At 43.2% G+C, this 22,671-nt stretch overlaps 2 protein-coding genes across 5 annotated transcripts in view; both read right to left on the bottom strand.

The window, feature by feature from the left end:
- The window catches only part of LOC308145394 (calcium-activated potassium channel subunit alpha-1a-like), a gene marked incomplete at its 5' end in the record, with an annotated part of 87,686 nt that extends 76,117 nt beyond the window's left edge, over window positions 1-11,569 (bottom strand). For all 3 annotated transcript variants that reach the window (XM_080516814.1, XM_080516813.1, XM_080516812.1), the window contains 2 exons: window positions 640-783; window positions 11,336-11,569. In XM_080516814.1, coding sequence (XP_080372940.1) covers window positions 640-783; window positions 11,336-11,569 — 378 coding nt within the window. The remainder of the gene's footprint in view (window positions 1-639; window positions 784-11,335) is intronic.
- Window positions 11,570-12,785: 1,216 nt separating this feature from the next.
- LOC308145805 (disks large homolog 5-like) overlaps window positions 12,786-22,671 on the bottom strand; it is a gene marked incomplete at its 5' end in the record, with an annotated part of 31,413 nt that continues 21,527 nt past the window's right edge. For both annotated transcript variants that reach the window (XM_080517377.1, XM_080517376.1), the window contains 14 exons: window positions 12,786-13,825; window positions 14,829-14,938; window positions 17,016-17,125; window positions 17,773-17,900; window positions 18,006-18,149; window positions 18,447-18,643; window positions 19,206-19,376; window positions 19,653-19,801; window positions 20,077-20,260; window positions 20,380-20,544; window positions 20,707-20,840; window positions 20,916-21,078; window positions 21,832-21,991; window positions 22,080-22,163. In XM_080517377.1, the coding sequence (XP_080373503.1) occupies window positions 13,722-13,825; window positions 14,829-14,938; window positions 17,016-17,125; window positions 17,773-17,900; window positions 18,006-18,149; window positions 18,447-18,643; window positions 19,206-19,376; window positions 19,653-19,801; window positions 20,077-20,260; window positions 20,380-20,544; window positions 20,707-20,840; window positions 20,916-21,078; window positions 21,832-21,991; window positions 22,080-22,163 (2,003 nt within the window). In that variant the 3' untranslated portion in view covers window positions 12,786-13,721. The remainder of the gene's footprint in view (window positions 13,826-14,828; window positions 14,939-17,015; window positions 17,126-17,772; window positions 17,901-18,005; window positions 18,150-18,446; window positions 18,644-19,205; window positions 19,377-19,652; window positions 19,802-20,076; window positions 20,261-20,379; window positions 20,545-20,706; window positions 20,841-20,915; window positions 21,079-21,831; window positions 21,992-22,079; window positions 22,164-22,671) is intronic.

The following is a 22,671-nucleotide window of genomic DNA, read 5'->3' on the forward strand; positions in this document are numbered from 1 at the left end:
TGGTCCTCCCACTCATGCCATTTCATTTCATCACTCCCCGGTCTCAGTATTCGCAAGGGGCTGAGCACTTAACCGCCAAACTCATTGCGCACTCCAAGAGAAATGCAATTAAACAAGAGAAAAGCAGGTGCATCGCACTGCTCGTATGGTTAACAGGTTGCGCGCCGTACTCCGGCCCCGCTCCATCCTCCTAGATCTGTTTGTGTCGTCTGAGGACATTATGAGATGCATCACCTTAATGCACTCCTTTAAATCTCTCCGCTTTGTTGCCCCGGATTTGTTTTGATGCGTCTGCCTCCCCATCTGAGAGATAACCCACTTCAAAATGATATATTTATGAGTCAGACCAGCTAAAATAAATCCAAGCAAATTCATGGCTCGTCAGACACGAACTCCTCCCGAGCGAAGAGTTCACCTCGACTATGAGGAGGGATACTTTTTTTTAAAAAAACAACAAAAAAAACAAAAACACTTGGAGGGAGTTGAACCCCACAGCCTCACTGTCATGCGGAGGTTTCGGTGGAGGAGGGGGGGGGGGGGGGGGGGCGTGATCTCCTGTCACACCTCATCTCACTGACATCCGAACGCCGGCTCCGTGCAACTGAGCGCGTCAATCAAACATTAAGAGTCTCAACTCACCAGGACTCTTCCCGTCAGCGTCTGAGCCGATATCATGACTCCGGCCCAGTCTTTGACCGAAGTCATCCAGCCCACCTCGCTGGCCGCCACCTCATCCTTATCCGTGCGCTTGATGCCGTCGCCCGTGGTGATCCGATGCACCTCCTGCATGAAAGGAGAACAAGTAGAGCAGCATGAGTTCGACTCCAAGGGATTCGTGACACACGAAAGCAAGAAAGTTTCTGGGGACATTAAAACTAGAAAGGAGCTTAACCTGAAACAGCAATTTAAGGGACAGTTTCTTTCTGTTTGGTACAAATGACTTTTGAATTCCAAAAATGTCATTGCAAAGAACACATTATACTGTGGAATACGAGGATTCAATAGTGGATAGCGTGGTTACAGCCATTATACTCTATTTTTTTGGCGATATAAATGTCTGTAAGGGCATTAACTTGAGCCTCATAGTGCTGAAATATGGCTGAAATACACAGAGAAGGAAATTGTTTCTCGAAAAAAAATGAAGACAAAAGTAACAACAGAGAAGATACTCTGATTCCAGTCGACTGCTTGGTGTATTATCTCTCCCCTTTTGCAGTTTTAACATCTTACGTGCCTTTAAGGAGTTCATAAATCTCTTTTTTTCCCTCCCTGCGAAGCACCTAAAGTACCTCTATGAAAAATAAAACCTACAAAAGCCTCTTGAGGTGGAGATCACTGATTTCATGCCTGCGTTCAGCAGCCATTCCTTCTTGCATTGAGTGTGAGTGTGTGAAAACTGCTTCAATTTCCAGTCATGTTCAAGTAAAAGGTATTGGGAGTTCCCACTGGTGCAAAGGAGACTTTATGTAAGTTAAGAAGGAAAAAAACTTCTTAACAAAAAAAAAAAAAAGGATGATGATTGTCTTGACTCGTCTTGGTTGATTGTTCGGTACCTTTAGGAGTGTTTGGGTGGTTTTTATTGCATTAACCCAGTGATGGACCGGTGACTTGTTCACCATAAAGGAGATTTCCGCCAACATGATTTCCCACAATAATCACAATAAATAAATATTGAAATATTTCAACCTACATTATTGTAATTGGTCTTTCTTCAGTATGTTTGCAGATACTGAGAACCATTACCACGTTGTCATGCATCTGGAGAATGTACACTGGTATTTAGCGTGTGTTCAGGTCTATTTTGGTCTCCAATAGCACCTAGCTAACGCTCCTCAAACACTTCAGAGCTTCTGGTATAATCACTATTTTTCTCCAAAGTGCCTGCAGCTTCTGAAAGCAGATCACAATATTAAAATTGTGTGGGCAGGACTGAAAACAATGACGAACAAAAGACAACGTGCTCTGCTCATCAAACGGAATTCATCGCATCGGCTTTGAGTTAACGCCGCCGAGCGACGCTGCGCGGATTGTCGACGACGACAATCCGCGTGTTATTTGATTGACGGCCGCACAGACCAAGATCGGATACATACATTATCATTGTTATTATAGCGAAACTGGCCTCCAGAATAAACCTATGCACGTGCTCGCTCGCTCGCTCGCACGCGCGCAAACAGTAAACATGGAGAGGGCGGCCAGCGAAGAGACTCCAGGAGTGTATCCATGGCAGCCGCTGAGCTCCTGGTGTTTCTGCTCCACTGAGTGGGCTGCCTGCATCTCTGCCTGTCCATCTTCCAGCCTCTCTCTCTCTCTCTCTCTCTCTCTCTCTCTGTGTGTCTCTCTCTGTCTGCTGGGACTGACATGAGTCGCAGAGCAGGAAATCGAGACAGGATACAGAGGTTATCCACGTTCCCCGATGGAACACCCTCTTTACCCCACGACATTCTGCTCCTCCTTCACCTCAACGACGTCGCACGCCACCCTCCCTCTCTCTCTCTCTCTCTCTCTCGCAGGCCTTTCTCAAAGTTGTAAAAAAAATGACTGCGTGCTGTTTACATGTGTGCTATTCATACAGTATGACGACACCCTTCTTTTGTTGCGGCGTTGACGGCCAAGACTCCGACGTGCCACATTCCCCAGATGCAGAACGAGGCCGTCGCGTGTCCCCTCCAAAAGGGACGGCCGGCTTAAAAAAAAAAAAAAAAAGTTTAAAGATTTTAAAAAACTCACGGCATGCAGCATGTGCCGTGGGCTCCAGGCCGCCATAAATCGCTGCAAAGCCGCAGGGCGGCAGCCACACCGCACCAACAATGGATGGATGATTCTTTTTTGAAACACACAAAAAATGGGGCGCACAGTTGTGACCAGAAAACAAGGGCATCTGTTCGGAGGCGGCCCGGTTTTAGGAGGAAGACAAATGAGTGGCGAACACGCCAACAAATAAAGTGTGTTTCTATTAGGAGCTCATCTCAGCTGCTGCTTCTTTCATAATACGACAGGATGGAAAACAACTCGGTCAAACAGAGTGCGTGGGTGGGCTGTGCATGGAGTCCTTTTAATTTCAGACCTGTAAAGTAGATTTGGTTTTGGGTGGAGGACAAACAAGATACAAAGTTAAAACGAGCAAATGGAGCTTTAATTGTAACATGAATGATTGGAGCTAGTAGAATAAAATCATTAGAAAAGAACAATGGCCGGAAAAGCATGTAGTTTTGCTAAATGAGTGAAATTGATTTTAGATTTTTGTTTTCGGAAAAGAGAGTAGTAACAATGTGAAAAAGAGAATGATAAATCGGAAAAAATGTAAGAAGTAGAGTCCAGAGAAGCAATGATCCCGACTCCAATTGGAAACAGCAGCTTCATCCCAGTGCAAAGGCCTCAGAGTTCAATTATTTCCCCTGTTATTACTAAACACAGAGGGTGGCTGCACAAAGAAAATTCAATCATGTTCGGAGCCATTAGTCAGAGCAGACCACCATCAGACCACGTGACACTTCCTCGGGCCCCGCGGCTAACTTGATAAAACGATAATAACATGTCCAGTTCACTTAGATGCAAACGCAGCCAACAAGATACAGGATGAGAGATTCTGTGAAACTGCACTTAAAAAAAACAAAAAAACAACAAGTTTGGGAGTTTATTGCACACGTTGGTGAACCTAAGCACTGAAACTTCCCAAGGTTGTGTGAGAGATTCTGACTTGAGGAAAGATTCTTATCAGACTGGCCTTGAAACCAAAACCTCTGGTAGGAGTTCAGTTAAATCTCCCCCTTTGAGTCGTCTTAAGAAGATCAGGGCGAGTGGATCAGACGGAGTTTGAGCCTAAACGGAGAACAAATGCTGCCTGGTTTTATCGGGCAGGTACATTTTGAATTAGTGTCGAGAGCTATCGAGGAGAACAAGCAAAACATCTTGGATTTGGTTTTACATATTTCGCTTGGTTACCCAGAAGAAATCTGAAAGGCCGGAGCTAAAACCAAAACTGTTGTTATTTGGCTTCACATACAATTAATTACAAGATGTGTTTTAAGGATGACCTTATTTACATAAATATTCATTCAAACTCTTCTCAGACCTGAATTTTACAGTTCATTGTTAAAATTGTGGGAATGTATCTTGGCTGTGATCCTCTGTCTAAAAAGTTATGGTGCTTATATATTATATTATATTGAATTGAACCCTCTGGCATCAGTTTATTTTATTAGCCTTGCAAACAATTTAGGACAGAATTTGCTGCTTTACGGTGTAAATCTATCAAACCTTCAGTATTTTTAACCTTCTCACGGACAGTTTTTTACTTGATATCATTGTTCTGTTAAAAAAAAAAAAACACGCACACAAAAGGAGTCATTTTCCATATGATCCTTCTTTTGATATGTCAAAGATTAACCCAAATTCTATGTTTGAAAACATCATTAGTTGTTGTGTAGCATCAGATGTAACATTTACTCACCTCGAGATGATAAAAATGTGCCAATAAAACCACATATTTGATCTTATGGTCATTATAAATTATAAAATCTATTATGTAATGTCACAATATCATTTTTGAGATTATTATCAAGATTTTAGTGATTAAAATGTATTTATCTTCAGCACAGGGTGTGTGCTACTGTAGATTAGAATTAGTATGCCTCAAATAAAAAGTCATCCATCTGTAGTATGTAAACTGAAACATTGACATTAAGTCTGACTTGAATCCTTCGTTTTTAATTTCCAAAACATTCGTGGAATAAAGCGACAATGTCACAGAGGTGTTTTTTTGTTAATTTGTTTGCTTTTTTAATTTCCTCCATTTTACAAACACATCTCAATGATTTGTGTGACACAAAACTTTTCCTGCATTAATGAGCAAAGTGACGGAGGCGGTGCAGAACCGTCGCAGCCGTCAGGTCGGGTTTAATTGGCATCTCGCTGTTCCCCTGCAGCACTTTAATGACTAAAATCTCAAAACGTATGCTAAAAGTGGTCACGATAGTTTGAATGCCACCAAGAACAGAGGTCAAAGATTAATGATTTATGATTCATGACACTCCAGTGTCCAATTGCTCTTTAAAAGGCTACGATGGCCGACTTCATCTGAACGTCACGCAGGAGAAAACACATTTTTGACATTCGTGCCACTACTTGCTTTCCTCCTGTAAAGCCTTGATTCAGTTATTATAAAACATAAATTCTTCATTCGGAAGTCATGCAAACAGCAAAATCAGATTTTGACAGTTTAATCAGGCATTTGTATTTACTTATTAAGTGACTATGTGAAATTAACACACCTTTATTTCTTCATGTAAACGAATCAGACACGATGGAATTTTTTTCATGCGAGCAGGCGAAGCTGAGGTTTAAAGTCATTTCTCAAACTAAACATGAAGGTTAAATAATCCTTCACAGGACTTCCTCTGAATGAAATGAAAAAAGATGCGATGCATTTTTAATGGCGACACGGACCAGAAAAGTACATGCAGTCATTAAAGGCCGTCCGTCTTGGCTTTGACACTTTGATCAGTCGTCTGAGCCTCCAGATTTAGGTTCTTCTCTCTCTCTCTCTCTCTCTCTCTCACTCGCTCTCTCTCTCTCGCTCCCTCCCTCCTGAGTCAAGTCTTCCCGACACCAGAGGTCATTGATCAGCACTGCTCGTCTTTATCTCCGGCTCCACCACAATCATCCCTCAAAGAGCCGGGGCATTAAACGAGAATAGAACTTGTGGCTTGTGACACAATTTCCCCCCCCAAAAAAAGAATCAATTATTTAAAGATGAATTAACATAAATCATGTTAATAATGAAGCCATACATTCTCAAATGGGTGGGAAAGAAAAACGTATGAGTCACTATTTGTGATCTGAGCTGTTTCATATATGGTAATTAGTTATATGCTCCTGCAAACAATGAATCATCAACCGAGTGAGCACAATTACTTCAGTATTCTATTAGCATTAAGTGTAGAGGAAGTAATCTGACCCTATTTAGCAATTGAAGGCAACAATGGTGTGAAGACATGAACGTTGGGTGTAATTAGAGGTTCAACGTGACTAAAAGTGAACGGACTGCTCTCATAGCGGATTATTCACACAAACAGACACGAAAATAGCATTGAGATGCAAAACAAAAGCAGTTTGGTTTTTTTTTTTTAAGCAAGCCTTTTGTCTCGGTGACTAATAAGTGCATGAAAAGGCACTGTGGTTACATGTTTAACATTTGTTGGATCCCAGATGGCGCGCTGACAGCCGAGATGCGGCTCGCTGCTTGTTTTATGCAATGTGGGCAGCTAATACTTGACTGATTACACGGCCAATTAAACAGACATTACAAGGAATATGGTTCCTTTTCTTAACGCCGAAGAGTGACGGGCTAAATTGCAGAGGACACCATCAAACGATGGAGGGCCTCGATGTTAAATAAATGACCCCGCCTTCCAGCAGCTCTTCTTCAAGTTCAGCACGCGAGTGTATGTGTGTGTGATGTGTTTGAGTACTCCAGGTGGAAGATACATTTAAATAGATACTATTTGTGTCTCAGAGACTGGGGGGGGGGAGGGGGGGGGGGATCATGTGAATAAATGTGGAGGTTGTGTTGCATGTGTTCACGCCACGTGAGCCGTCGCTGTTTTGCATGCGTGCTCGACGGGTATGAGAGCCTCTCAACTTTTCCAACTTTCCGACTCGTAATTACCGCCGTCTGGTCTGGAGCACTCGCCTCATAATGACAATTATTTCAGGCGGCACTTAAAAGCATCGCAAGAACAACTCTCCATCTGAAGCCTGCGCTCCCTGCCCACCAGCAGATTCATCCAGAGACACCAAATCAAAACTGGAAGAGACAGATGGAAGCAGAAGGCTGTGAGCGACCTGGATTTCACATACGTTGGAAACTAATTCATAAAAACATGCATCCGTCTTCTATACTGTTTACCTGAGATGGAAGATGAGAGAAAGCAAGAAGCCTCAAATGCATGTTGTTGGAAAGAAAGCTGGATAAACTCACACACTGATAAAGCATGCATGATAACATACGTGCATGATTAATGATGAAATACAAAATTCACCAAAAGCTGGTCCAAAAATGTCTTAATGAATTGTCAATATGATCTTGCTTGATTACTAAACTTTCAACTATGTTGAATATAAACTCAGGCGAGCAGCAGAACTACACAGGAAGGTTTAAAGATGCAACATAAAGGCTTGTTTAGTTTCCATTATATGAGGATTAGGACATAACTTATTTCAATAAGAGTCACATTTTTATTATTTTGTACAATAATGATAACTGGAACATTTTTACTTGACAAAATCTGAGGTGTAGTTATGTTACATGTATGCAATCAGCAAGCTGGATTAAACTCAAGTAAAATTATTAACATTAAATAATCATAATAGTAACTTTGTGGGGGTGGGGGTTGACTACGATACCAGAAAAATGGTTTTGGATCAATTTAATGAACATGTAGATGATTTTACGAAGTCTATCACAGCTTTCAAAGTACAAATTAACCCTTTTAACTATAATTATATCTGCATTTATTTACATTTTCTGCCTGTAAAATAAAAAGTGGACGCCTTTTGTCTTTTGGAAACCATTTAACTCAGCGTGTGCCGGACGACCTGCCAGGGTACCTGAACGCACCAGCAGACTCAGGCGTCATCGTCTCCCACAGACTAGCGAGGGTTTACGATGTTGAAGAAGAGCGCGGGGCATCCGCCACCGTCGTCACCAGACAAGCACGAGGTGGTGGTGTTACAGCGTGGGCCGGTGTGTCTCGTCAATACAGAACTGCCCGACACTTTGTGAATGGCACAGTGACAAGCACAGACCCCAGTCGTTGTGCTGCTACGTAAACAACACAGGTCTCAATTTCAACGAAAATGCTCCAGCTCATAGGAAAACCTCTGGGATCAGCAGTCGCCATGTTGAGGCTCGGAACACTGTACCCCAGAGCCTCGATGAGCTGATGGCCGCCCTTCCAGAAGAGTTTGATGCCTCAGCGGGACGACAAGTCGAACCGTTCTCTAACTGTAATTGATGCTCAAGATCACATGACCAGTTTTTGACATGTTGACATTTGTTGTGGTATACCCTCCACAGGCTGTTGTTTCAAGAAATTGGTAAAGATGAGAAAGTCATCATTGCATGCTTCTACTTAAATTCCCGACTTTCATGACACATCACTGTCACATCCACTTTTTCAGGGGTTTTTTTGTTCACACACTGACAGTGCAGTGTTTACAACCCGTACCTAATAGTGAGGCTGCAGTGTTTAGATTGGGAAATGTCTTATTTAACTTGAAATATTAAAAGTAAAGTAAACCCAACAGAAGTCCAGCATGACAGATATGTGAATGAAATACTCTTTGACTGTATGTTCCAGATAAGAATGTAAGAACTGCCATCAAAATCCATCCAATACTTGCAGGACACTCCCCTCAGAACCAAATCTGTGAACTTCATGCTGGTTTTAAAAAGAGAAATATAAGAGATTTGCAACTTTAAGAAAGGGGGGGAAAAAAATCATCTTGAGGCGATCGTGGATATCTGTAAAAAATGTAATCTCAATCCATGAAGAGGTTTTTTTTCTTCCCCCCCTCAGTGTAGATCAAAGTCATGGACCGAGCCAGCAGCACTTCCATCCCTGAGCCGTAATATAACCGTTGGAGCCGTGGGGCTTCTTTTTAATACCTTCACAAAATGGTACATTTGCTTTCAAACGTCGGCCCACTATTGGAGACGTGATCTGTGTCACCTCCGGCAGCTCCGCCGAACACAGATTCGACAACGAGATCCGAAGAGCGAGTCTGCAACACGACAGCAGAGCCACGGCGGCTCGTCATCCGGCACAATGAGCACAAATCCGGCCTTTCTTCTTCCTAGACGGATAATAGCAGTCATTCATCAGGCCCTCACAAAATGATGAGTTTCATTGATTTCTGCCAGACGGGGGAACACAGAGACAGAGGCTCAGTCCCACAGACATAAGAGCCGTCAGAACAGAACAGAGCAGAACAGAACAGGGCAGTGAACGCCCCACCGAGGGGGAAAACAAACTAAAGAATCAGAAAGGGAGGAAACGGATTATCAACTCCCATCTATGAATAATGCACTAAAAGCTCCATGTTTAGGCTGCTAATGACATGCAGAGACTGGGGGGGGGGGGGGGGGGGGGGTTTCCTCCAACACAACCTGCCACATCTCACTGACAGGCAGACAACTGCATAACGGAGAGAGAGAGAGATTTACCCTTATAATGAAATTCTTTGCTTGCTAGTTGCTTAGCAACAAAAACACTGATTCATATGGCACATACGGTATGCACCTGACACTGCATTTCTGACACTTTTGAGCAGAGAGAGAGAGAGAGAGAGAGAGAGAGAGAGAGAGAGAGAGAGAGAGAGAGAGAGAGAGAGAGAGTGAGGAGAAAGCAGGGCAGGAGTTGGGAAATGAATGCCAGGAGAGCAAAAGGCAGCGAGCGGGGGAGATTTGGAAGTGAAAGGATGACCCGTCTCCGGGTGACTCAACAGGTTGGTGGAGGAGCTCACCGGATCTGAACAAAAAAAAACAAAAACAAACCAAAAAAAAAAAAAACAACGAAATCTGATTGCTCGCTTGCACTGGCACATAAACACTGATCGCCTGTGGACTCTGAAATGAACAACCTCATCCTGATTTGTTTTCTCCTCCACTTCCACACGTCTATAAATAAAACTTGGTAGGAAGCAGATGAATTTCAAAAAAAAAAAAAAAAAAAAAGAAGAAGAAGAGAGAGAAGCTTTGGCAAACTGAGCAATATTCAAGCAAGATCATGGGTGGACTTGCTTTAGCAATGTGAAGATTCAGATTCGCTGCCAGTTCTTTTAATTTTATATCAAGACTTGTAGAGCTGGTGGCCACAACTTCCCCCTTATTTACCACCAAATGATGACTAATGAGAGTAATTATTAGCTGTGGCCTTTATTGCAACCAGCTTCAATCCAGGACATGGAAATGATACAGACTTCTCCATTCAAAAGGTCAGCGACACCCAACGTGCCCCCTTTCCCATTCCTCCTCGTTCCCGCCACAATAAATGTCCGTGCATTAAGCAGCACGCTGCATCTTTGTACTTTAGATTATGGAGTCAAGGCTAAAACTTTCCTTTATAGCAAAGCCGCCGGCTGCAAGCCTCATTAATGCTCCATGGAACGGGGAGTTTAGTTTATTTGTGTCACAAGGGTTAACCTGCGATCGACATTAATGAGAAGAGAATGTGGACGTGGAACATCTGAGCTGTGTAGGAGCGGCAGAAGGCCTCTCCGTTTGTGTGGGGAACAGGCGGAACCGTTCCTGAACGGAAAATCTGTCAAATGGCAGTGCAGATGCATCGTAGGATGTCTTGCAGAACAGGATTTCAGTCCACGATGAGGACACAGAATAGATGGCATAGGCCTGAGATATAGGATATTCAGGACGTTCTTAATCTTTATTTTCCCCCCATGTTCCCAGTTAAAACTTAAACAGACCGAAATGCTTCAGATAACATCCGGGTGACGTCTTCGTAACCTGTGAGTTGATTTTAAATAAGTGCTGATAAGAAATGTGGGCTCAGAAATTTTTTTAAAGGGTAAATCATTTCAACCACGTTTGAACATCATTTCGAATGTAAAATATTGTGTAATCAGAGGAGTTAACAGAAACTATGTTCTTGCTGAAGGAGTGTTCAGTCAGTTTGGCCCTCTGGTTGTGAAGAAGGGAGTTTCGTTGCCTTCACAACAATCAAAGTTGCTCATCTCTGGTGGACTGTGCAGTGCACACAGTGCTTACAGGGTGATTGCATGCATGGGGAGGTACGTGGATTATCCAGATCAACCTCGATATGATTTTTGAAAAGACAGTTTGGGAAGACTTCGAACTCACACTGAGCCCTCTCACCGTTTTCAGCAATAATGAACTTCCAGTCAACACAACTTTCTTGATATTCTTCCCTGAAAACATTTTTTTTCCCCAACAGCTTTCTGTGAGCTGATGCGTAGGATGTAGGTTTAAACCAGCCTTTTTCCAGCAAACTAAAATTTACTCCTACAGGTGTCAGCTATGTGTATCATCATCAATCAGTCTACATATGTAATGTCCATCATAGTACAATTGTATCTCACGGTTTTACTGTGTGAGGCGTGAAGCCAGGAGTTCATTACCGAGAGCCATGCACTGTAGTTTGTGTCGGTGGGGCCTTGACGCAGATTTAATTACAAGCCCATTTCATAAATCAAACTGGCTGAACGCTCTGTTGTCACGCATTGGCTGTTAGACTAAACCCCCGTGATGAATTTAATTAAACGAGCGGTGCCTCGTGGTTTGACCCCGACGTACCTTCTTTTTAGCGTTACAGTGGCAGCACACAGTCCACAGGTACTTGAGGGTTCTCCACAGGAGGATTATGAAGAGCCCCCCAAAGAAAGTGACCATGGACGAGGCGAGGAAAGCCCACCACATCCGCTGCCCGTTGCTGTCACAGGGCACATCTGGAGAAAACGGGATGATCACGTTCATCTTGGATATGTGGATGGACGGATCCGGGCTGAATTTCTCCCGGTTCTTCGGCATTGTGGACTTCTGGTCACGGGCCAACCCCCCCTCGGAGCGAAACAAGTCCACTGGGATTCAGGCGCGTTGGGGAGCTCCGGCCAGCGCCCCCTGATGCCCTGACGGCTCAGGCATGTCGAGTCGACCACAGTCCGCCCTTCTGCCGTCTCATCTGCCGGTGCCACACGCACGGAGGTGAAACTTTAAATTACCAGACACGACCGGAGAAACTTCTTTCCAAATCGAGATATCAGTCATGCGTCTTTTTTTTTTTTTTTATGATGCGCTTTCACGTCTGGAATTGCGCGTCATCCGCTTCGATCTGTGCGTAAAAATCACATTTTTGTCCCCCTCCCCTTTTACACCCAAAAACTCCACAAACACTTCAAAGATTACAATCACAGTCCCCAGGTGTGAAATCGTAGTTGCGGGATAAACACTGAGGTGTTTGCCGTCGGCAGCCGATGGATGCAGTCACTCCTCCACCTTGTTGAACGGCGCAGCTCCACTGCCACTCGCGCTGCGCGCGCCGCGCACTGTTGAATGCGCGCCTCGCGTCAAAGCCCACTATTTCTCATACTCAGTAGATTTCATGGAGAAACCAAAAAAAAAAAAAAAAAAGGATAGGAAAAAGTCGTCTCCTGTGGGTAATCTTCGGCTCTCCGGCTCCGACAGTCACATCCATTTGTTGGAAGATGGCATCGCAGATTTACAGGTAGCGGGGGAGGAGCCATCCGGAGCAGACGTCGAAGCTTATCTGGATGTCTGGTTATTTATAGTGGCCGCTTCATCAATTTTGTATAGCTCCAACTTTGAGGTCCATCTATATGGTTTAGATTTTTTGTGACTGAAATTACATCGACTAAAAGCAACAAACATTTTTTTTTAAAGTAAGTAACCTGTGTGTTTAAAGGATTTTACGGCACATTATGTTCTTCATTACAAAATGTATTATGCCCCTATGTGTCAGACACAGTTCAGACCTCAAGATAAAGGCATCAGTTAACTAATTTGCCATAAAAAGGTTTAATCGATTGTTCAACGCGTTAATTAATACAAAAAAAAAAAATCCGTCAGTTATTTTTTCAATAATAGTGATCCCAAGTCTTATCGCACATCTAAAGTGGACAATTACTCCCCCTGGTGTCCAAACAGTGTATTGACACTCGTTGGGAGAGTCGTCGGAATGGAGTGAACACAACCACAACGTTTCATTAACTGTAGTGTGATTTTAATATTTTATAGAAATATTATAATTCATCAGCAGAAAACCTGACCTGAAGTGTTTCATCAGACTTTAAGATGAAATGTTGATTTGTGACTTACTGAGCAGGTACATGTCAAACGTGTGTAACTCACAGCCAACCATGAACCAAAAATAAAAACATCCCTTCATTACAAAGCAACAACATCCACTTGATAAAAGAGGAATAATATTGGCAATACCAGTAGAACACAAACTGGGACAGCTACGGTGAAACTAGCAAACCCACAGTATGAATTAAAATGGAAGATGAGGCGTTAACAAACCCAACAAAGTAGTGATTAAGAAGTCTATTTAGCTTGGCACAAACATAGTTGAGGACTGAAATGAAAAACGGCTCCTTCCGACAAAATAAAAACACAAGACTGCGACACAATATGAAAAAAAAAAAAAAAAAAAAGCAAAGTTGCCACAATGTCTCCTCTATAAATAAGAACATTAATTGGAAAATAGCATCCTTCCTTTGAACTAAAACACAGTATAACAAAAGGTTCAGAACCAACATCTTTGATTGAATTAGATAAATTACATGGAGGGAAATGTGATAAATATAGAAGGAAACTCTGCGCTTCATTCCATCTTCATCTGAAAAGAAAAGTCTTCCTGTGGTCCAACATTTTCAAAGGAGTAAAACAGGATTAGAGAGGAGAGGAGTGCTACGAGACACTAGGGAGAGTAAAACATTCAAGTATTAAATACGAGTGTAAACAAATCTAGCTGTAGTACAGTACATCACTATCGTAGTGGGAATATTGCATGATCATCGTCAGTGCCGATATTGCTACACGTGAAAAATAGTTCAGGATGCTAACTGTACCAAATTACCAAAAAAAAAAAAAACTAAATAAAAAATAAAGACATCCTGCCTAGTAACGTTTCTGCGTGGTGGGTTTTAGTGAAGGCAAATTTCTACGGCGCTCCATCTGGAATCCACAGGACTTTATTCTGTTCTTGCTCCACGATGGTCGTGATCTGAGTGCAAATGTAGGCGACGCTGCCTCCTTGGACAACGCCTGCAACACAGGGAGGGCGGGAAGGGAGACTTGCATTTAATAAAAACGCCACCGTCAGAATTTTTCTTTCACAGAACAAACATTCGCCACATCTTGGCTCATCGCTGCTTTAATTCTCGTTCCTTTATATCGTGTAATTGATGTTACTTACACAATGAAGGAACATTAAAAGTTCATGGTGCCGATTTAATCCCCATGTATGAATCTCTTGCAAAGGATTATTCATATTTTATCCATCTAATTTCTGTGGCCAATTCCAAATGTAATCCCTCAGACACTCTTCAAAAGATGTTATATGTACATATACAAGAGTTGTAGACAACAGGCTGTACTCCATAACTTCATTTGAAAATTCAGAGTTTTCTGAGTTTAATTGGATCAATTTAAAATTTGAAGGCAGAATTAGTGAACAGCAAAAATCTTCTAATCGTTCAAAATACTGTTTCAGTTTGGGAGAACTGCACATTGGCACAACTCCCAGAACTGAGTGTGTTCGCCAACGTTTTCATACTTTACAGTTTTATGATCTAAAAAAAAAAAAAAGAATAGAAACAAAGAGTTTTCCCTGCTTCTAATCAAACAATTGCTCTCCTTTCAGAATTGTACTAATCTCATCTTTATGATGAAGTTAAACTACTGAAGTGAAACAGTTTCAGTTCTTGCAGGATGTGACCTGCTTCTCTCTCCGGCTGTAACTACGAGCGGAGGCCGGGCGTCCAGCGCTCCCCGTGAGTGTGTTCAGGGCGAAAGCCCTTAGTTTATATGCTCATTAATCAGCTGGACAGTTGGTGGTTGGAGTCTGTCTGCTGCTCCAGATACAACAATCTTAAACTGGAAAAACAAGAGACATTGTGCTCCAGAAACCTCAAACCACCTCCAGTTTTAAACCAACGGCACCAGACTCCAAGCACGATTCTCAATTGGCAACTGGCATTTTGGTGAAAACTTGCAGCATTCAAATTAATGTCAGGACTTCCAAGAGAAGAGAGGAATGTCCACCAACCTGTGAAGAAGCGACTGTACTCCTGCTCGATTTTCTGTGCCGCCTCGAACTGCTCCTTGGAATGTTTCTGAGAGAGTTTATCCCGCAGGTACAAAGGGTCCTTTTGCTCTCTGAGGGAGAAAGTATCAGCAGCTGTCAGTATTCTCCGCAGCAAAATAGTTTAAGTTCCAGAGGAACGACAGTGAAGATTTGACTTTCCAAGTCATAATTCACTACAGCAAACCATTTTATCAACCACATTTACACTTGGGGTTGAAAATAAAGCGCAGGTCATGTTGAAATACCCTCAAGGTTCATTCAAGAGCACGATCACAAGTGGAAACCACCGCATGACGGTCTCATTCCATCACAGGTGTTTCTTCTTTCTCAAGTGAGATTGCTGGATTTCATCTCTATGTTGTGTTTAGATGTGAAGCCGTACGGCGCTGTGGCGTCACCACTTTCACCTCGCAGCAGGAATGTCCTCGTTTCCCGGGTTGAGCTTCCAGGGTGAAGTTTGCAAGTTGTCAATGTGCATGGATGGATTAGTCTAAAAATATGCATTTGAGGTTACGCTGTGACTAACAAATGGACCGTGGGTGCAAGTGTGTGTGGGAGACTTTGTCCTATGATGGACTGCTGACCCGTCCATCCGGCCCCCTACAGGCCTGCACTGGATAAAGCAGCGGAGACGACGGATGGCGCTGTGAGATGGCTCTGTTGTAATTGGTGGAATATAAATAAGCGTGTGAATTAAGCAACACATTAATTCACATCAGACATCTCTTCTGAGTGACAACTATATACGCCCACTGAATCAAACCTGGGTTAACTAGTGGATACAGTCAGGGACCAGATATAGGAGCTTGTTGCGTGCCAGTTTGGTTCAAGTGATGATGTGCATATAGATGATAGATGAATAATTTAAATTGCATGTCCAGATATACTGTAATCTCAGGAGTGCATTTCAATGTAGAAAACGGGATTCTGTTCGACCAGAGACTGCATGGTTTCTTCAGCTAATGTGCTTTTTATTAGCACTATAACAGTTAGTGTTTTATTGAATATAAACATTTGGGTTAAAAGAATATCCAAAAAGACACTGGGCAGTTTTTTGTTTTTTTTTTAAAGGAAAAAAAAAAACTAACAGTAATATTTAAAACTGTCCTCAGTGGGCAGTGAGAACTATAGGATACACATTGCAGTAGAGCTGGCATTTCATTCTGTTCACCCTCGCAGCCCACTCTTTCACTCCACAGTCTTAAGAAAAGTCGTATGTCCACTTTCCACCGGGAGCGTCTGACCTAACCCAGAACCTCGCTCCCCGGCACTCAGTATGCCGACAACACATCGGTCTGTCGACGCCTCCCACAGGATATAAAGCCCATGAAAAACCTTGAGCCTCCATCAGCGGCAGCAGGCCGGCAGTGGGAGGTGTGTATGCATGTATGTGGAAGCTGCAGCGGGCGTTTCAGCCACCCACGACACAAAAAAAAAAAAAAAAAGTGGAGCTCCAGGCTCAGTGAGCCCCTCCCTGGACAGCTGGCACTCCGCTGATGACAGTGAAGGCTTAGCGGGAATCAATCTCGACCATGTTCGCCTGCTGCACCGTTTCATAGATCTGTGGGCCGCAGTGTGTGCGTGCGTGGCCGAGGAAGCCTGTTCCTGCCAGAGATGAGCGCGTCCTCGTTGGGAGTGTGTGCGTGCGTTAGTCCCACACCGACGGTTCAGCCGATTTAATCTCCCCATTGCGATTACAAATGAACCAGCGGAGGCATCTTTTGATATCTGCATCGGCCAATCAAAACAGCAGGAGCCGCTGGGAGGGAGAAGGCTTCTGAAATAATGACGCTTAAAATCAGGCGGTTCAGTTATTTTACGTATACAGGGTGCATGTATGAACGTGACATTAGCAGAAGCTGCTGCTTTTATGAATTGCAATGAACGTAAAGGTTAATCGAGTTTTTCATAAGCGAGTGATCGAAGATACGATGAGAACGCCAGCACGTGTTGAAAGTTTGTTCGTTTTAAGGTTTGTTTGCTTTTTTAAATCATCCACCCTCACTTTACACTTTTCTTCAGTAGCACAAAACGCAGTGGTACCGAAACACGAAACAAATGCGAGATTCTTTCAAAGCAGGAAAAAAAAAAAAAAAAATGGAAAAAAAAAGTGGAATAAAAGATCAAAAAGGCATGAAGACTACTCACTTTATCTGCTTGGCATTTTTGTAGCGAATGAATATGACGATTGGGTAGATGTGAACGCTGTGGAGACGTTCGATGGCGTGAGGGGCAATGTCAAGTAAACAGTGACAGTCCTATGAGAGAAAATGACAACAAAAGATAGCATGATTGAAAGATGATTTAGCGTGGAGGCAACAAAGCAAATGACATTCATCTTACTCTACATGAATAGTTAAGATTTAAAACAAAATGCAGGTTAAACGTTCAACTATCTCTCTCAAGTTTAGCATGTTGACCATGAAGCGTCATTCACTGACTCAATCACAGAATTAACCCTCATTGTGAGACCAGTTTAAATGCATTAATCAAAGGGCATTTTGAGCACAGGGACCAAACAATATAGTGTTTATGCCTTTATCAGACATCCAACAGTAGCACCCATTAAATAAATAGAACTTTTTTGGGGGTGACATTCTAGTAGGTCCATCAGTTTACCACTATTTAGAAAAAAAGGGGGGGGGGGGGGGGGGGGGACATGATAAGTTAGCAAATTGGTTCATTTGGTGGATAAGGGGTTAAAACGTTTAATTGGGGTTTTTAACAATTCAGTTGAGATTTTGATCAGTTTCAGTTTTCAATTTTCTTGCAGATATATATGAATCACTGTATTCGAAATTACAATGATTGAAATGCAACTATGACTTTGTAGTTTATGATTGTAAAAGAAGCCACATTGCTGATCAAGTATGAAGTATAGCAAAATACAAAGACAATAATGGACCTTCTCTGTAATCTCTTTAATTGAGGCGACAGTTGTGACGTCAAAATGGCCGCTCCTCCGCTTGAAGTCGATGAACACACAGTCCTTCACTCCCCGCTCTATTGCGTGCTGCGACGCCTTCATAATCTCTGCAAGCACAAATTAATGAGCATTTAAAACCGTCTCGTGAAGTATCTGCGTAGCTTCTTGTGACCGATGAAGTCTATTGAAAAACCCGCTGTACTCCAGCTCACCAGGCAGGCAGCGGCAGAACTTGTCGGGAGCCTCGTTCACCAACATTTCTTTACTGGCCTCCACTAAAGGACCGAAGACGAGCACAGGCCGAGGAGAGGCGCACTCCACCTTCTGAACCCGCTGGTACATCAGGCTCACTCCGTCTGAGCAGGAAATAAAAGAAGAAAATACAATATTAACTGAAATCTACAAGGAGGCATCCCGATACAGCAGCAGCTAATAACCACAGATATTAACGTCTGTGTACTGGCTACTGGTTTACGGCCGCGCTCTGCTTCGCGGTCACATTTTCATATCAGAGAGCTGCCGGACAAATCTGGAGACACATAATCTCCAGTCAAATCAGCCAAGTACATTTTCATTTTTCACTTCTATCTGGTTGCAAGACTAATAAATCCTGAGAGAGGACATTACTTCAGCGAGACGGAGGCTTTTCTCACCCTCTGTGATTGGCAAAGAGTCTGTGCTTATGGCATCCAGAGCCATCAGGTCCTTCCCGTCTTTGGATCCACTTCGCTTGTGCTTTAGCCTCCGACGGAAGAATGACCTGCGAGCCGCAGCAGACAGAGTTTTGCTGGTGCCGTTGTCGTCTTTCATATCGACCATACTGTGTTTTCTGTAGAACTCCTGGTCCATCCTGGTGGAGACAAATCGGCATGTTCATATGAGGAAGAATCTGTGCTTCAACATGTAAGCATGATGAGTATGAAAGTGTTAAACTTAATGTATTTCTGGAGCAACACACAACACTATTTGCAAGTATAATTTCATATGATGCTACTTATAGGAATGTCTTGAGGCAAAATGAAGTGAAGTTTTTTGGTTTTTTTACTTTGAAATTTTTGAAAGTAAAAATTCAAGTACCGACTTGACAAAAATCTCTGAAATCTTCTGCCACCATCTCCGTTTTTAAGACAACGTTGGTAAAAACCATCATGAATGTTTTCACAATTGAATCCTCACAGTATGCCATTTCACTTCACAAGAGCTCTCGCTGTGCAGCACATACTGCAGTAAATACACTGGGAAACAGCAGGTATTACTATTATAAGCTAAGTTAATGTTTTTGTTTGTCATTTTAACACTGGGTAAAGTCAAGAATGGACCGTGCGACGGTCGATTTTGGCTCCGAGCGGATATGTTTGACGCTCCCCTTTTCTTCTTGCAGAAGTGAGGGAGATATTCCAATTTGCACATACATGTATTTGCTTGGAATTTGCCCTTTCTCCAGCTTCTGTGCCTTCTCATCAAGCTGCCAGGCCATCCAGTAGCCAAAGTTGCCGTTTGGTAGCGTGTCTTCAACATAGAGGATGTCGTCTTTCTTGAAGCTCAGCTCTTGTTCCACCTCTGCCACCCGCTCGTAAAGTGCCCTGACAAGACAAGATCGATACCAATCAGAAAGGACATGTTTCTTGTCTCCAGAAAAACAAGGACATTGGTCATATGAACACTGAATTGAGTCAGATTTAACCCTTCATAAGTCCAGTCTCAGACAAAAAGGTGCTTTAAAGCAGTTTCATGAGGCCTTTCAAACAATCAAAAACACGACAGTGTGCCAAGGACATTAACACATCCTAAGAAATCTAAAGGCTGGAACTTTATTGGCTTTTTTTTCCTTATTTGAAAAGGTAGTAGAAAAAGGGTACCTTATGAAAAATCCATCTCCTGGAGTTTCTTTGATTGCTGCAAGGTTGTCTGCACAGTTCTGGACTTTAAATGTAATGGTTTCTGCCGGTTTTAAAATTTCCAGGTAAGCGTCTTCTTTCGTTTTGTTCTTCATGCTGATGCCATTGTACTGCAGAGAAACAAATTACACAGCTGACAAAAGAGTGACTCATCATTTCTATATCAGCAAGTGAAACAATTGTACAAAACGAAGGCAGCTCTAAATATAGCAGAAGCTGGACTTCACACGGTTCGTGCCAAAACCCTCTTACCTAACCTGCTTGGATGGTTATCTACGGGTTACTTTGTATACAGTGCATCTATTATTGTGTTCACAAGATACACGGAAGAGTTTTTGTGAACAAGCGTCTAAGAACTTTTCATTAATCACAACAAGGTGGCTACCTCTAGTATCAGGTCACCAGGCAGCAAACCATCGGGACATTTAGCAGGGCTGTCATCATCCAGACTTTCCACAAAGATGCCATAAACGTTTCCCCCGCAGATCTGAACTCCCAGCTCCACATTTATTTTCTTCAGCCTCACCAGCCGGGGCTCGACGGCCCTGCGAGCGCTTGAACCAGGAAGCCTGGGGAGGGAATAAAAACTCCTTTTAACAAACTAAAAATACGCAGCAGGACGGACATGTCCAAGATGTCGTTAATGGAACCCAAAACGCTTAAACTCCGAATGAAAACGAGCAAATACCTGAAGGAGCTGTGAGGGCTGGTGGCCGGAGTCGTCTGCTTGGACGGTGGCGTCATGGTGCCTTCGTCCTGCTCGCTCAGAGTGTCGATGTTGCAGTGACTGTCTGGGGTGGTGGCTCCGCTGTCTCGTGGTGTCGGTTGGTTGCTGATGGATTCCATCCGAGAGCTGAGAAAATTAAAAGGCTTTAACGGGCTTTTAAAAACCCAACACAGTCACTGTTTATGCAGGATTATATCATTGCACTGAACAGGTGTTTTGTTAAATGTTAAGTAATTTTTCACGTCACACTACAACTTTTCTTCTCTCCTAACCTTCTCTTCCTCTTACCCTGAGCGAGAGTGATTGCCCAGCTGGAACATGTGCGGATTATATTGAGCCAAGATGGTGACTGTGTCACACTGCTGTCCGATCACCAGTCGCGCCTGCTGCTCGTTGGCGTTACGGAGGTTGATTCCGTTGAACTGGACAGAGTAGCGACTTGTTAGAAGCCGAATGAAACGAGGAACCGCGTAGTTCACATGTAGCGAGTACTGCACCTCGAGGAGCTGATCGCCGTACTCCAGACGAGCTTGATGGGCAATGCTGCCCGCGGTCACTTTGGACACAAACACGCCGCCGTTCTCTCCGCTCACGATAGAGATGCCCAGTGGTTCTGCTCCTTTCTGTACCGTAACATTGCGGGGCTCCTCCAAGTATGGCCTTCAGGGGAAAAGAAGTGGATTTCATTATACACCACTCAGTGGAAAATGAGATTGATTGCACGGTGCAAGGTGCCGCATGCTGGAAGGAGAAGTCGTTTTCTTCAGTCTTTTGTTTCAATGCAATTTATGTCTAGAAAATCATACGGGATGTGCAAACTTGAATATCTTGCTCAACGTCATGCATCCATTCACAATTCATCAGCATACTGGATAAACAACTAGCTTTAAATAGATGATTCAATACATCATTGAGGTCATTTGGCATAGAAGTTATTCATCTCCAACGGTTGCTAAGTGGGAGGACTAATAGTGCGTTTTCATTTGCTATGTGCATAAAGGAGTGCTGGCAAACAGTGCATATACCATTTGTGCTACAAGCAGCCCCAGACAAACCTCAAGCATCTTAAAGAGAAGAACTTGGGCCTAACTGCCAGTGGGTGTCTAACTGAAGAAGTGTGGCAAGAGAACAATCTGGGAAGCAGATGGAGAGAGGAAAGAGAGTATGATCACCCCAAAAAAAGAGACAAAGATTTAAGGTTATAACCATCAGCGGTGTAGGAGAAAGAGGCAAGGATGAAATGACGGATGGTAACTCTGTGTTCCATACTGAGATGGAGCCTCACAGGTTTGTTTGCTGCGTTACAGACAGTTAATCACAATGAACCAGACAGAAGCGCAGACAAATGGTGGAAACCATGTCGTGTTCTGCTGAATGATGGCAGTGTAAGGACCTGGTGAGGAGCTGGCCTACCCATCTTTCCGCCTGTCACCAATGGGAGCAGGGCTGACTGATATCCTGGGCTGTGTAAAAATGGAGCTCTGCGATTGGCTGCTGGTGAAAGATGATGTGTCCAGGTTGACGGGGGACATCGGCGGTGTCGGGCTGCTGCACTCTGAATGCGACAGGGAGCCTGGAGTGGAAAAATGCATGGATATTCAGTTTTGACATTTTGGCTCGAATGGTCAAGTACATCTGTGGAAACCCAAACTGGGCAGTACCTCTGTCCGATCCAGTGGAGCGATGATAACGAGTCGGAGGGATCTTAATGCGTTCGGCCCTAAACTGTAGCGTACTGGAGGTGCCTATGAAAAACAAACAGCACCTTTAGTCGGTTCACTCAAAATGAGAATTAAACATTTTCTCACACAAAACGATAGTTTTCTGCTTGTGTGGTTACAGGAATTCTGCCAGGAAATTGCTTAGTGACTGTGATAACACTCTCTTTTCCCCGACACTGCAAAAAGCAGTTTTGATTAATTGCTGCAAAACAAATGTTTGATGTACACAATCAGTCACTGTCATCTCCTGAGCGGAATCAGACACACTGCAATACATCTCATCTGGTGTGGTCAGTTCAGATGCCAAATGACTGACGAAGCACTCATTTAAACTTTATGGCATCATATAGGGCAACATCTCTGCCGTGTATAACTTTATTGTTATTGCTTCCGATAGTAAAAAATGATAGCCAACAGGCTCTTTCAGAAACGATGGTTTACCTTATAGGTACAAAAATATTTGTTTGCACAGAGCTGCGGCCCCTCCAGAGCAACCAAGGCTGTGTCTGATTATACACACAGGCGCATTGCA

Source organism: Blennius ocellaris (genome assembly GCF_963422515.1).
Source record: "Blennius ocellaris genome assembly, chromosome: 21".
Taxonomy (NCBI): Eukaryota; Metazoa; Chordata; class Actinopteri; order Blenniiformes; family Blenniidae; genus Blennius; species Blennius ocellaris.